Here is a 16,780-nt window from a genome sequence, read left to right as displayed (position 1 = left end):
ACACGTGGGGCGTGAGGTCTCCACAGGACATCGATGTTGTCGCCAGTGGTCGGCGGAAGGTGCACGTGCCCGTCGACCTGGTACCGGACCGCAGCGACGCACGGATGCACGCCAAGACCGTAGGATCCTACGCAGTGCCGTAGGGGACCGCACCGCCACTTCCCTGCAAATTAGCGACACTGTTGCTCCTGGGGTATCGGCGAGGACCATTCGCAACCGTCTCCATGAAGCTGGGCTACGGTCCCGCACACCGTTAGGCCGTCTTCCGCTCACGCCCCAACATCGTGCAGCCCGCCTCCAGTGGTGTCGCGACAGGCGTGAATGGAGGGACGACTGGTGACGTGTCGTCTTCAGCGATGAGAGTCGCTTCTGCCTTGGTGCCAATGATGGTCGTATGCGTGTTTGGCGCCGTGCAGGTGAGCGCCACAATCAGGACTGCATACGACCGAGGCACACAGGGCCAACACCCGGCATCATGGTGTGGGGAGCGATCTCCTACACTGGCCGTACACCACTGGTGATCGTCGAGGGGACACTGAATAGTGCACGGTACACCCAAACCGTCATCGAACCCATCGTTCTACCATTCCTAGACCGGCAAGGGAACTTGCTGTTCCAACAGGACAATGCACGTCCGCATGTATCCCGTGCCACCCAACGTGCTCTAGAAGGTGTAAGTCAACTACCCTGGCCAGCAAGATCTCCGGATCTGTCCCCCATTGAGCATGTTTGGGACTGGATGAAGCGTCGTCTCACGCGGTCTGCACGTCCAGCACGAACGCTGGTCCAACTGAGGCGCCAGGTGGAAATGGCATGGCAAGCCGTTCAACAGGACTACATCCAGCATCTCTACGATCGTCTCCATGGGAGAATAGCAGCCTGCATTGCTGCGAAAGGTGGATATACACTGTACTAGTGCCGACATTGTGCATGCTCTGTTGCCTGTGTCTATGTGCCTGTGGTTCTGTCAGTGTGATCATGTGATGTATCTGACCCCAGGAATGTGTCAATAAAGTTTCCCCTTCCTGGGACAATGAATTCACGGTGTTCTTATTTCAATTTCCAGGAGTGTAGTTTCTTTGGCGCTCAGTGTATAATAATAGCAGCATATCCTTTTCGTCATCAGATTCCTACTCTGAACTAAGATTCATGAGTTCAGCGATACCTTCCTAAGGAAGAACTGCGTACTGGATCGACTTCGTAACAATGGCTAAACTGCTTCTCAATATGCGCACCCACTATGTTGCGAAGTATTTCCTTTGCTGCGCTGCAGTGACCTACCTTGCCCTTCGTCGGGTGCGTTCCAAAGTGCACCTAGCCGTTGACTATGTGTGGGACTGCACAGTGCAGCTCCAGTTACTTTGACGTGCCCGTCCTTATTCATGGCTACTTTTTCCCAAAGGATACGCCACCCTATATCCACCAAACGCAGACCCGCCTGATATTTTGGGATTTACGGATCTTCTGCATCCCAAATATCATATCAGAGACAGTTTATTGATCTTAAAATACATTCATAGCAAAAACGATCAACCACAAACCCAGATTTCATCCGACTGGCGGCTTTTTTTAACAGCGCCTGATGGCAACCAAATTCCCCTTACGTGGATAATGTGTGCAATAAATCCGAAGAATTGGTTGCATATATAGAAATTAAACACGTGGGGCGTCGGTAGAACGATTATATTCAGTTAGAAGCATGCATTTACAGGATGATTATGTTCTTCTACTCCAAACTGTTGACGTAACGAGAAGTAAATGAGTGTTGTTGTAACGTGTAGAACGCCAACTTTTCATTGAGTCTAGTTTCCTCTCTTAAGTAAGAGACAAATTTTGGATCTACCGTGTTATCCTACGAAATACGATCTTCGTACCTCTTAACGTTACTCTATAATTTGTTGCGAGACTGTTGCAGGTGGTAGCAGCACCACTTATCCTAGGATCTACCGTGACTTCAGAGGAACTGCTTCGCGCAGCGACTGACAGGCGCTGGCCGTGTTTAGGATCGCGGCCTCGCGTGTGGCAGGGGGTAATAACGCGTTACCCGGATCCCGCGCCTTGACACGTTCCTCTCTGGCGCTCGTGATTTGCTCGCCGGATGACCTGCTGGCACGGTAGACGCCATCTGCGTGAATTATGGTAGTCCGCATATTGCTTCTTGGGGTCCACTCGTTACCGTTGTTTATGAAAGTAATCCATGGCAAAAGGCTCCCAGCCAATAATCGCTCTCTGCCGCGTTTGCAAAGCTGCTCCAAAAAAATACGAGACACACAGGCGCTGGGAAACATCGTGAACACGATAGCACGTTAATGTTTGCTTGATAATGAGATGTTAATTATTGCGAAATACGTGCTTATTGCTGAGATGCTCAATGTACACACGTAAAATGTCAAAGACGGTACTCATATACACTATTAAAATAAAGTAACCTTACCTGATACACCTGTCCATATGATGGGAATCACAGCCCATATTCATTGATGATTATCGAGAATAATGCCGGACGTGTGTAAGTTCTTGTCCATTGGTTTGACATTTGCTGGTCGCTACGGCAGAGCTGTTCTAGGGGCTTCAGTCCGGAACCGCGCTCCTGCTACGGCCACAGGTTCGAAACCTGCCTCGGGCATGGATGTGTGTGGTGTCTTCAGGTTAGTTAGGTCTAAGTAGTTCTAAGTTCTAGGGGACTGATGACCTCAGATGTTAAGTCCCATTGCGTTTACAGCCATTTGAACCATTTTTTGTTTGAAGTTTATTTTCCCCTAAAGGGCCGTAGGTGTTTACTGTTCGTCAGTGTAGCGTCGATCAACGTTATGAATTCTTGTGAATCGTAACACAGTATTCGTGTTGTATGCATAGGTGCAGAATAAGTGCAAAGAGTCATGGAGTTAGGAGCTTCCGAATTTTCTTTCATACCTGATAAAGGCATTTCTACACACCTGGAAATTGAAATAAGAACACCGTGAATTCATTGTCCCAGGAAGGGGCAACTTTATTGACACATTCCTGGGGTCAGATACATCACATGATCACACTGACAGAACCACAGGCACATAGACACAGGCAACAGAGCATGCACAATGTCGGCACTAGTACAGTGTATATCCACCTTTCGCAGCAATGCAGGCTGCTATTCTCCTATGGAGACGATCGTAGAGATGCTGGATGTAGTCCTGTGGAACGGCTTGCCATGCCATTTCCACCTGGCGCCTCAGTTGGACCAGCGTTCGTGCTGGACGTGCAGACCGCGTGAGACGACGCTTCATCCAGTCCCAAACATGCTCAATGGGGGACAGATCCGGAGATCTTGCTGGCCAGGGTAGTTGACTTACACCTTCTAGAGCACGTTGGGTGGCACGGGATACATGCGGACGTGCATTGTCCTGTTGGAACAGCAAGTTCCCTTGCCGGTCTAGGAATGGTAGAACGATGGGTTCGATGACGGTTTGGATGTACCGTGCACTATTCAGTGTCCCCTCGACGATCACCAGTGGTGTACGGCCGGTGTAGGAGATCGCTCCCCACACCATGATGCCGGGTGTTGGCCCTGTGTGCCTCGGTCGTATGCAGTCCTGATTGTGGCGCTCACCTGCACGGCGCCAAACACGCATACGACCATCATTGGCACCAAGGCAGAAGCGACTCTCATCGCTGAAGACGACACGTCTCCATTCGTCCCTCCATTCACGCCTGTCGCGACACCACTGGAGGCGGGCTGCAGATGTTGGGGCGTGAGCGGAAGACGGCCTAACGGTGTGCGGGACCGTAGCCCAGCTTCATGGAGACGGTTGCGAATGGTCCTCACCGAAACCCCAGGAGCAACAGTGTCCCTAATTTGCTGGGAAGTGGCGGTGCGGTCCCCTACGGCACTGCGTAGGATCCTACGGTCTTGGCGTGCATCCGTGCGTCGCTGCGGTCCGGTCCCAGGTCGACGGGCACGTGCACCTTCCGCCGACCACTGGCGACAACATCGATGTACTGTGGAGACCTCACGCCCCACGTGTTGAGCAATTCGGCGGTACGTCCACCCGGCCTCCCGCATGCCCACTATACGCCCCCGCTCAAAGTCCGTCAACTGCACATACGGTTCACGTCCACGCTGTCGCGGCATGCTACCAGTGTTAAAGACTGCGATGGAGTTCCGTATGCCACGGCAAACTGGCTGACACTGACGGCGGCGGTGCACAAATGCTGCGCAGCTAGCGCCATTCGACGGCCAACACCGCGGTTCCTGGTGTGTCCGCTGTGCCGTGCGTGTGATCATTGCTTGTACAGCCCTCTCGCAGTGTCCGGAGCAAGTATGGTGGGTCTGACACACCGGTGTCAATGTGTTCTTTTTTCCATTTCCAGGAGTGTATGAGCAGTCTTGTTCTCACACACTGTAAGACATTGAAGTAATATCTGGAAAGTGACGCAGAAACCTGGTGGAAGATTTGTTGTTCGTGAACAGTAGTCCTCATCTCCACCAAAACATAAAAACAAAGATTTGTAACCACCTTCAGCTTGCACCGTTCTACAGTATGATACCAGTCTCCTCGCGAGTTACGCGTGTTAGGCTTGTAACGCCCCCTTAGAAAAATTTATAGATGACAGTGCTGATCAACCTCTTACGTTATTTGATTTTCAAACAGCTGAGCAAAACCGAAGGTACTCAGACATATCTGTCTTTACTTATTCTGATCATCACTAAACTGACACAATATTTTTATTAGTGCAACGCAATCCGACTTTCAGTAATCCCTACAAAAGAATAACCCTGACTAACAATAACCTATACCTTTCATGAATCACTTACCTCACAAAAATCTTCGTTACTCGAACTACTGTAATACAGCGAGCGCCACTACTGCCAGCTAAATGAAAGATTCTACTGAAGGCACTGCCTACTAATAGGAATAGTTAGCAAGTGAAAGACTTTGATAGAGACAAGCAATGTAGTCACCTTAATAGTGTTCAAAAGTCATTGTATATATATATCAGTTCATGACATCCAGTCTTACAAATTTCCTTTTTCTGACGGACACACGTCCAGATCGTCCGCTCTCAAAACTCTGCCATCTCTCTCCACACATCCACCACTGCTGGCGCCAACTGCAGAACGCTACGCGCTGTTCACATCCAACTGCCCAACACTACAGTAGTTAATATTCCAACAATGCCAACCAACGACAGACTGCACACAGCACAGTCAGTGATTTTCATACAGAGCGCTAGGTAGAGTTACCAACATAAAAACCTAAACAGCCTACATACAGGCTTAGCAGCCGATTAATTGCTGTAAAGTACCAGTGGAACTGCACAATTAGTGTGGTTTGTTGACCACATCTGTAAAATATTTCAGAAAAATATCTATGTGTCTGAGGAAGTGGAACTACAGTCCTTTCTGCTGTCAAACAGCATAATTTAAGTGGAAGCGAACAAAGAAAAGACAGATGTTTTATACACGATACAGCTTAGAAAATATGTAACTATACTTATCAATAAAGGAATTAACTACGCCTATCCAGTTTCGCGTTTGTGTCGGGTGAGGCGGATGCGTTCTGAGATGGACATCACGAGTGTCCGAAATAATTACGGAGCCCTCCTGATCCGTGATGGCTCAAACGGCGTCCAAACCTTGGGCCGTCTTAGTTTCTTAAAAACTGAGGCTTGAATTTAATTAAAACCCGAGCGATTCAGTAAGCTTATGTTTGTTTTGTAATTCTGTTATGGTGAAATACCGCAGTCAGGAGCCTCAAATAAAAAAGGACCTAGAAAATTTAAGTTACTCGTATGACACTCATATCTGGGGCCCTACGACGTGTGTAAGAAAAGCAATGAGACTGTCAAACCTGCGATCAATGTGACGACACTGTGATCTTCTAAGGGGAGACGGGTGTGTTCATCCCTTCCAGACGCTCAGTCCGAGTTTCAGCTCGTACAGCCTTCACGTGATTTTTTGTGAGCGCCATCAGTGAAGTTGTGTGTTACGTAAATGGAACAGCGGAATTTAGATTAGCATTATGCTATCAAGTTTTGCGTTAAACTTGGCGAATCTGCGAGTGTGACCTTTGGAAAGTTGAAACAGGTCTATGGGTGACATTTCTCACCAAGAGCACAAGTTTTTTACTTGGTGCAAATCAGTTTTGGAAGGACAAGAGAGACCTCTAGCTTCAAAAACCAATGAAAACGTCGAATGCGTGGGTACATAAAGAATTTGTTCCTCCAAGACAAACTGCCAACCAAGTATTTTATAAAGTTGTCCTTGAAAGACACAGGAAAAGGGTGAATTGCATGCGACCTGACATTGCCGAGAAGTGGATGGCGCTTCATGACAACGCCCCATGTCACGCAGCCACTTCCATCACAGAATTTTTAACTTCAAAAGGCATCCCTGTTTTTCCACAGCCCCCCTATTCACCTGACCTGAGTCCTTATGACTCTTTTCTTTTCCCAAAATTGAAAATTTCCAAAAGTACGTCATTTTGGGATTCAGCAGAAGATTCAAAAGAATAAGTCCGACATGTTAAAGGCCCTGCCAGTTGAAGCCATTTGGCGCTGTTACTAAGATTGGGAAAAGCGACTTCGCCGGGATATAGATGACGAAAGGAACTACTCTGAAGAGGACAGTATTGTTTGAAAAAATAAAAATAAATTGCAGCTAAAAAGTCTGTCTCATTACTTTCCTCACACACCTCGTACGATTGTGATGTACCAGCATTTAGTAAGTTTTTTTCATTACGGGCGCCTCTCATAAAACAACGGAAGACAAAGTGATAAATCAATGGTAAAAGTTTTTTCCAGCCTCACACGATGATTTAAGAACTGCATACTAGGTAAAGCTATCGAAAATAATTTTTTAAATAAAAGTGGATTTTTAATATAGCATATTTTAAAAACAGACAAAAAAGTACAAAATAATATCTCCTAGCACCATACAGAGTCCCAACCTTATATCCTTAGACATGGTAATTTGTGACTGTACATTTTTAATAGCTATGCAAATACTTGTAAAATTTAAAACGAAAACTGTGGGACTCATGCAATAAGTAATAGTAAGGTGGTGATAGTAAGGAGGTGAACTATTCATGCATCAGTTGTGCATTTCATGTGTTGCAGTGATTTAATATTGCCTTGTCATCCAGTTATGAGCTATGTTTTACGTTTGAAGTCATACAGTTATGAGCTATGTTTAAAGTTTGAAGTCTGTAGTTAAATGGGAAATTAGTTTAAAATGAAACTCCAACTTTGTACCAAACAGCCAGACAGAAAAGAAAGCAATAACCATCTCCTCTTCCCTCCTCTCTCTGCTCAGCCATGCCCATCCACTTGCGTACCACCTGGTACCTATTCCGCTCCCACCTGTACAACACACTAGTCCAGCAAAGCAGCCGAGATCCTTTTCTACCTGCGCCCACTGCGATACCCAACGACCGACAAGAAAACGAGTTAACATTGCACTGTCATCCAGTTCTGAGCTAAGTTTCAAGTCAGATCACTGGAAAGTCAGTGTAAAACCGATTGCAAAAGTTATATCTAACAGACAGATGTAAAAAAAATGGTAATAAATAACCACACTGTCACATGAATTCAATTTATCAATCAATATATTTTTCTAATTATGTTATCGCCACTGTGTAAGGCAGAAATAATTTCCTAAAATACTTTAAAATCATCAGTGATAAAGTTCATAACAGTGGTGTGGCGCATCTGGGAACACTTCAGTCTAGAATGAATACATTAAAACAAGTGACTAACACCAAGTGTATTCTGACAAAAGCTGGTTGTGGGACTCCACACCTCCACCATATTAACGTCAGTTTACAGGTACTTATCCATCAGGATGCAAAACTGGGTGGTCGCTCTGACATGCTTAATAGCGACCACGAAATAATTTTTCCCAAAATTATTAATAATATGATTTTTTCCACTTATCGCCTTTCTCCCATTACTCAGCAAGAGTTTCATTTTCGTTATCCTAGGTTAACATGTGAAAGTAATAGTCTACCAGGGAGTCAAAAATGTGTTATTTAACTGAACCCTTCGTTTCGAGTAGGATCGAAGAGATGCAGATGTGACTCAGTTATTCCCAGTTGTATTCAACAGGATAGAGGTTAGAGCACTTGAAGAGAGAAGACGCACGTACCGTCATGTCATTGTGGTGTTCCTCAAACTATTCCTACGTAATTCGGAAGCGATAACATAGTACACTGTTTTGCTGGCAGCAAGTGTTGTCTGTCTGCTCTAGGCGAGCATGCATATGGACAGTTGCATATGATCGGGAATATACACTCCTGGAAATTGAAATAAGAACACCGTGAATTCATTGTCCCAGGAAGGGGAAACTTTATTGACACATTCCTGGGGTCAGATACATCACATGATCACACTGACAGAACCACAGGCACATAGACACAGGCAACAGAGCATGCACAATGTCGGCACTAGTACAGTGTATATCCACCTTTCGCAGCAATGCAGGCTGCTATTCTCCCATGGAGACGATCGTACAGATGCTGGATGTAGTCCTGTGGAACGGCTTGCCATGCCATTTCCACCTGGCGCCTCATTTGGACCAGCGTTCGTGCTGGACGTGCAGACCGCGTGAGACGCCGCTTCATCCAGTCCCAAACATGCTCAATGGGGGACAGATCCGGAGATCTTGCTGGCCAGGGTAGTTGACTTACACCTTCTAGAGCACGTTGGGTGGCACGAGATACATGCGGACGTGCATTGTCCTGTTGGAACTGCAAGTTCCCTTGCCGGTCTAGGAATGGTAGAACGATGGGTTCGATGACGGTTTGGATGTGCCGTGCACTATTCAGTGTCCCCTCGACGATCACCAGTGGTGTACGGCCAGTGTAGGAGATCGCTCCCCACACCATCATGCCGGGTGTTGGCCCTGTGTGCCTCGGTCGTATGCAGTCCTGATTGTTGCGCTCACCTGCACGGCGCCAAACACGCATACGACCATCATTGGCACCAAGGCAGAAGCGACTCTCATCGCTGAAGACGACACGTCTCCATTCGTCCCTCCATTCACGCCTGTCGCGACACCACTGGAGGCGGGCTGCACGATGTTGGGGCGTGAGCGGAAGACGGCCTAACGGTGTGCGGGACCGTAGCCCAGCTTCATGGAGACGGTTGCGAATGGTCCTCGCCGATACCCCAGGAGCAACAGTGTCCCTAATTTGCTGGGAAGTGGCGGTGCGGTCCCCTACAGCACTGCGTAGGATCCTACGGTCTTGGCGTGCATCCGTGCGTCGCTGCGGTCCGGTCCCAGGTCTACGGGCACGTGCACCTTCCGCCGACCACTGGCGACAACATCGATGTACTGTGGAGACCTCACGCCCCACGTGTTGAGCAATTCGGCGGTACGTCCACCCGGCCTCCCGCATGCCCACTATACGCCCTCGCTCAAAGTCCGTCAACTGCACATACGGTTCACGTCCACGCTGTCGCGGCATGCTACCAGTGTTAAAGACTGCGATGGAGCTCCGTATGCCACGGCAAACTGTTCTTTCGACATTGTTGGTTTATGTAGATCCTTTGTACAGTAGTGTATACTTATAGCTTGTAATATGCAATCAAATGATGTTACTGTGGATTTGGTAGGCAACATCATTTAACCACAGATAATAAGCTATCAATACACAGTGATATACAGAGGGTCCTGCATAACCCAACAACGTAGATAAAGAAGGTTACAGCATGACAATAAAAACAAAAACTGTTTGTAAATCTAATTTTGTTATAATAATCATTACTTAAAACTTGTTGCATTTTACAGAACTGAATAAAGTGTCTCAGCGTGTTGCATGATAGTCTTGCTATATCATAAATTCAGGTACTTTTTTATGCCTGAAATTGATGGCAACGTAGAAGGTTGTTAGAAGTATTTTAAGCAGCAAAAAGTGAATCAACGAACCATAAGTTACGGCTGAAATTTCCAGTCGACATTATGTGTGTGTTCCAGTCGACCATCACTGTATTTCATAGTGATGTAGACTTGGTATTTGGCGTACTCCATCTTAATCGCGCGTTGGCCTGGAACCAGCAGGTCCACTGAAACAGATTACTCGTCACTTAAGAGCTGGAAACTGGCAGATGTTACGTTTCACATATGGTAATTTACTAGACTCAAAAGGAAGTTTACTTTCATTAAAATGTTTTGTCCGCCAGAACAAGTATAAACCCAATGAACAAACCTGTGCATCTGTCTCGTTAAGCGAGAAATTTCGTATTCACCGCTTTGTTAGTCTAAAACTATTCACTTACAAATGGTAGGTTTTGGATCTATCATTTTTTTAAAAAGTCTGGATGCCATTTTAATAAGCTGAGCCCAAAGATATGACTAGACTGGCTATTATTTTTGCTCATAAAATAATTACAGAGTTTGCTGTGCAACAATGCGCTCAATTGTGTCACTAATGTGTGCGTTTACGTATGTTTTTATGCAAATAACTAATTGGTACTCTTTTGTTTCTTTTTGCAGACACTCTCCGAAGACAATATGAGCATTGGAGAGACAAATCGTCAAATATTTGTCCAGACTGCGTTTTATAAGGTTAGTCCGCAGCAGTCACTTCGACGATAGATTAAATTTACATCTAGCAGAGTTTGAATTTTGCTTGGGAAATACCAGTTTGGCATAATGAGATTTAACTTCTAAGACTACCAGATTGATTTCCTGTTTATAATTCTTGACTACATCAGTAAATGTTGGCTGGTTGTCTATTCCTAACTTTTGATGCATTCCCTACACGAAGGTAAGCAATTGTTTTACCTCCAGAGGAATTATCCTATCATCATGACCGTGGCAGCGTCCGAGTTATCGTGGAACTGCAGATAATTCTGCTAAAACGTGTTGTATGGCAAAGGTGGGACGGCTACGGGCAAAAAATAGTTCGTAGAATTTTAAAGTATTTGGATACGTTCTTCAACAAAACCTTTCCATTACGGAAATCACTAGTCCATAGTGTCGGATTATTAGTGAAAGTATATATATATACACTCCTGGAAATGGAAAAAAGAACACATTGACACCGGTGTGTCAGACCCACCATACTTGGTCCGGACACTGCGAGAGGGCTGTACAAGCAATGATCACACGCACGGCACAGCGGACACACCAGGAACCGCGGTGTTGGCCGTCGAATGGCGCTAGCTGCGCAGCATTTGTGCACCGCCGCCGTCAGTGTCAGCCAGTTTGCCGTGGCATACGGAGCTCCATCGCAGTCTTTAACACTGGTAGCATGCCGCGACAGCGTGGACGTGAACCGTATGTGCAGTTGACGGACTTTGAGCGAGGGCGTATAGTGGGCATGCAGGAGGCCGGGTGGACGTACCGCCGAATTGCTCAACACGTGGGGCGTGAGGTCTCCACAGTACATCGATGTTGTCGCCAGTGGTCGGCGGAAGGTGCACGTGCCCGTCGACCTGGGACCGGACCGCAGCGACGCAGGGATGCACGCCAAGACCGTAGGATCCTACGCAGTGCCGTAGGGGACCGCACCGCCACTTCCCAGCAAATTAGGGACACTGTTGCTCCTGGGGTATCGGCGAGAACCATTCGCAACCGTCTCCATGAAGCTGGGCTACGGTCCCGCACACCGTTAGGCCGTCTTCCGCTCACGCCCCAACATCGTGCAGCCCGCCTCCAGTGGTGTCGCGACAGGTGTGAATGGAGGGACGAATGGAGACGTGTCGTCTTCAGCGATGAGAGTCGCTTCTGCCTTGGTGCCAATGATGGTCGTATGCGTGTTTGGCGCCGTGCAGGTGAGCGCCACAATCAGGACTGCATACGACCGAGGCACACAGGGCCAACACCCGGCATCATGGTGTGGGGAGCGATCTCCTAGACTGGCCGTACACCACTGGTGATCGTCGAGGGGACACTGAATAGTGCACGGTACATCCAAACCGTCATCGAACCCATCGTTCTACCATTCCTAGACCGGCAAGGGAACTTGCTGTTCCAACAGGACAATGCACGTCCGCATGTATCCCGTGCCACCCAACGTGCTCCAGCAGGTGTAAGTCAACTACCCTGGCCAGCAAGATCTCCGGATCTGTCCCCCATTGAGCATGTTTGGGACTGGATGAAGCGTCGTCTCACGCGGTCTGCACGTCCAGCACGAACGCTGGTCCAACTGAGGCGCCAGGTGGAAATGGCATGGCAAGCCGTTCCACAGGACTACATCCAGCATCTCTACGATCGTCTCCATGGGAGAATAGCAGCCTGCATTGCTGCGAAATGTGGATATACACTGTACTAGTGCCGACATTGTGCATGCTCTGTTGCCTGTGTCTATGTGCCTGTGGTTCTGTCAGTGTGATCATGTGATGTATCTGACCCCAGGAATGTGTCAATAAAGTTTCCCCTTCCTGGGACAATGAATTCACGGTGTTCTTATTTCAATTTCCAGGAGTGTATTTGAATTGGAAATGTATTAAAGAGAGGGGGAGAGAAACTGGTAGCCCATAAGATGAAGGAAGCGGAGAGACTAGATGTTATCGGACCGAGTAACTGCCTTGTCAGCGTAAGAAACAAAGGAAATGATATTAATTTCGAATGCATTCGGGGGAAAACTTTTCAGTAAGAGAATAGCTAGCTCGAGAATTCTGCAAATTCGTTGCAAGTGGCGGAACAGAACGCAGTGCTTACCCAAGCTGGTAATGAAATTATGACAACCGCGGAAGGCAGGCGTCACATCTTAGGGCCGACACGAGGCATACGTGGTCTGTACTCCGTCGTCTGTCGTCGCCATGTTCTCCCGACGCGACAGAATTAATAGCGAGCCTGCTCTAAGTAAGCCTAACTAAGGTAATGGACGTCAGAAGCTGCTGTTATTAGTATGGCGTCAGAGGGCTACGCCAGTGTTCACGTCGACAGGGAACGGATAAAGCCGTCGTTACAAGGCAGCAGTTAGCTAACACAGACGTGACGCTGTACGAGTGTTGTGGCATCACTTGCTGCTGTTACAATTTGAGGAGGTGTTTCGTCAGGTGAAACCCAAAATATATTCTGCGATAGTGCAGCAACGCGCCACGTAAAGTGGAACCAACAAGAAGCACGAACCTTGTGTCACCAGCAGAACTTGCGAAACAATGCACTGTATTTTTAGCGTTCATTTGAAGCCCATATTTGGTGGGTGCTATGTTATAACCTACACTTTGCGAGTATGTGCTGTTTCTAACAAGGGAAACTCTACATTGCGCCTCCCTCAGATTTATTGATAAGATGGCCCATTGGGTAGCACCGCTACGGTCGCATGTTCGAATCCTGCCTCGGGCATGGATGTGTGTGATGTCCTTAGGTTAGTTAGGTTTAAGCAGTTCTAAGTTCTAGGGCACTGATGACCACAGCAGTTAAGTCCCATAGTGCTCAGAGCCAACTCATTGGGTAGCCCGTCTCCGGGTCCGAATCTCCATTAGGCCCCACCGTTTCTTTTTTCACAAAATTATGAGCTGTCCGTCCGATCATCGACATGTCTGTTCAGTGTATTCAAATTTCTGTCTGTATCGTTGTGTAACGTTCGTTTGCCACAGCGACGTGTAACAATGGGACATCCAGACGTACGTACCTCCGATTTGTTCTACAAGAATACCACATGTTATAACCCTTGCGTTCCGTTTTTGGAAGTTTTGGCGTAGTAATATAGTTTACAGACGTTTATTTGTCGCTCTTCTGTGAGAGGTCTACGAGGCATCGTGCCTGCTGTCACTATTCACCACATTTACTTGCGACGATGATATATTCTCACATCACTCATGTTCTGTAACCTGCGTGTAGTATGACCGTTTCCAAGACTATGTAAGGAGAAAAGACACGTCAGAGATAGGACGGACAGTCACAAATTTGTGACGAGAAAAAAGAAAAGAAAAAAAGGGAACGGACACGAGGGAGGTTTTAACACGGCTTTCCCGTTTTGCAGTCCAATACCGTGACAACATGATCACAACGCTATCATTCAAAGTCGCTCGATCATTCACACGTTCATTTTCGACTGTTCACTGTTTCTATTTTGCTTCTTTTTATCCACAGTCCAGTGTACCTTCTTCCTGTTTCCGAGCTTAATCTGTGTTCACTCATTATTGGCTATCCAGCGGGCCATCTTATCACTACATCTGAGAGAAGTGCGATGGGGAGATTCCCTTGTAAGTACCAGCACGATGAATCTCTCGAGAACGCATCATTATTGGCCTGGTTTGTTGTGGCAAAATGACTGTGAACGTCATATTTGTGGTTAATGGCTCAAATGGCTCTGAGCACTATGGGATTTAACTTCTGAGGTCATCAGTCCCCTAGAACTTAGAAGTACTTAAACCTACCTAACCTAAGGACATCACACACATCCATGCCCGAGGCAGGAGTCGAACCAGCGAACGTAGCGGTCGAGTGGTCCCAGACTGTAGCGCCTAAACCGCTCAGCGACCCCGGCCGGCATTTGTGGTTAAAAATTTTCGTGTTTAGTTATTTTCGTGTTATAACTGGCGTGTTGTAAAAGTACGCCTTCCTCCAGCAACGGCGCATGGAGGATTCATCAAAAACGTGTTACCCACGGTAAGATTTACTACAGTTAAAATGTCAATTAATAAGATATCAGCGATTAAAGCCCTCGGAAGAGTGTAACATACACTACGTTGTTACTGCAGAACTTAAGTGTGGCATAGTTAGTGCGGACACCACGTTACGAAACAGTAGATAGCGGCTTTGCGTCCTGCTGTGTCCAAATTCTTTTACACCTTCGAGTTTTCAAAAAGATTGTGTTATTCTTTTATTACATTAATAGTAATAATTTGTGTAATATTTGATGTTATGTAAATATAAATGCGCTCATTATTGGATATAGGTTCCGTCTTTTATGCCAAACACTGTTTTCCCCTTGTTACCCAAACATGCAAAACACTCATTGTTACACAAACATGTTTCGGCACCTCTGTGCCATCATCAGTGGCTTTTGTTTACTGAAAAACTGTAAAGTTGTTGTTCAATAAACAATATCCACTGATGATGGCACAGAGGTGCCGAAACATGTTTGTGTAACAATAAGAGTGTTTTGCATAAAAGGCGGAACCTATGGTCAATAATTTCAACTGCAAACAGGGGAAATGAAATAGAAGAGGTGCAAATCCAAAATAGGAATAAATGCGATCCGTCAGGAGTGAGTTTGTTGAATTTTGTGAGCTTTTATAAACTGACGTCCTTACAGACTGAACGTGTATGTTTCTTTCTTGTCTCATTTCACGTTCATGTCTATTTAAATTTGTATTTATGTGTGCTGTAGACAGCATAACATGAATAACGTACGGATTAGGGAGAAATAGTGTGTTTTAATAGAGTTAACGCAGGAATTTTATTCTCGTCTCTTTTCGTAAAAAAAAGGCTGTGTTGCTGGTGAGCCAAATAAAGCCGACGCCCAGGAGATCGCTGGGAGCGCAAATCACGTTAGCCAGCTCGACCCGTGTGCTGACGGCAGTCTCTCTTGTGACATTGGATTTACCATCTGTGTTCACGTCCAGATCCGCGTCAACGTCAACTTTAGCTGCCTCGTCTCGTGTGACGACGGCTTAAGTCGCGCCAAACAAAAACTGAAACGAATGGGACGGAATGGGTGAGACAGATGAGAGACGATAGCACGTTATACCAACCAGGAACAAGCCTACGTCATTTTTACATAACGTCAGGCAATTGGCCGATAGCAACCGCAGCATAAATTGCTTGCAACGGTACGAAATATTTGATCAGGTGAACATCCGCAACTGAGAAATATACACTCCTGGAAATGGAAAAAAGAACACATTGACACCGGTGTGTCAGACCCACCATACTTGCTCCGGACACTGCGAGAGGGCTGTACAAGCAATGATCACACGCACGGCACAGCGGACACACCAGGAACCGCGGTGTTGGCCGTCGAATGGCGCTAGCTGCGCAGCATTTGTGCACCGCCGCCGTCAGTGTCAGCCAGTTTGCCGTGGCATACGGAGCTCCATCGCAGTCTTTAACACTGGTAGCATGCCGCGACAGCGTGGACGTGAACCGTATGTGCAGTTGACGGACTTTGAGCGAGGGCGTATAGTGGGCATGCGGGAGGCCGGGTGGACGTACCGCCGAATTGCTCAACACGTGGGGCGTGAGGTCTCCACAGTACATCGATGTTGTCGCCAGTGGTCGGCGGAAGGTGCACGTGCCCGTCGACCTGGGACCGGACCGCAGCGACGCACGGATGCACGCCAAGACCGTAGGATCCTACGCAGTGCCGTAGGGGACCGCACCGCCACTTCCCAGCAAATTAGGGACACTGTTGCTCCTGGGGTATCGGCGAGGACCATTCGGAACCGTCTCCATGAAGCTGGGCTACGGTCCCGCACACCGTTAGGCCGTCTTCCGCTCACGCCCCAACATCGTGCAGCCCGCCTCCAGTGGTGTCGCGACAGGCGTGAATGGAGGGACGAATGGAGACGTGTCGTCTTCAGCGATGAGAGTCGCTTCTGCCTTGGTGCCAATGATGGTCGTATGCGTGTTTGGCGCCGTGCAGGTGAGCGCCACAATCAGGACTGCATACGACCGAGGCACACAGGGCCAACACCCGGCATCATGGTGTGGGGAGCGATCTCCTACACTGGCCGTACACCACTGGTGATCGTCGAGGGGACACTGAATAGTGCACGGTACATCCAAACCGTCATCGAACCCATCGTTCTACCATTCCTAGACCGGCAAGGGAACTTGCTGTTCCAACAGGACAATGCACGTCCGCATGTATCCCGTGCCACCCAACGTGCTCTAGAAGGTGTA

At 47.5% G+C, this 16,780-nt stretch overlaps 1 protein-coding gene across 2 annotated transcripts in view; it reads left to right on the top strand.

Annotated features, from left to right (window-relative positions):
* Window positions 1-16,780, top strand: part of LOC126259294 (atrial natriuretic peptide receptor 1-like) — a 1,315,450-nt gene that overhangs the window by 908,238 nt on the left and 390,432 nt on the right. For both annotated transcript variants that reach the window (XM_049955955.1, XM_049955954.1), the window contains exon 9: window positions 10,472-10,543. In XM_049955955.1, coding sequence (XP_049811912.1) covers window positions 10,472-10,543 — 72 coding nt within the window. The remainder of the gene's footprint in view (window positions 1-10,471; window positions 10,544-16,780) is intronic.

This window comes from Schistocerca nitens, chromosome 5 (assembly GCF_023898315.1).
Source record: "Schistocerca nitens isolate TAMUIC-IGC-003100 chromosome 5, iqSchNite1.1, whole genome shotgun sequence".
NCBI lineage: Eukaryota > Metazoa > Arthropoda > Insecta > Orthoptera > Acrididae > Schistocerca > Schistocerca nitens.
This window is presented reverse-complemented; position numbering and strand designations above follow the sequence as displayed.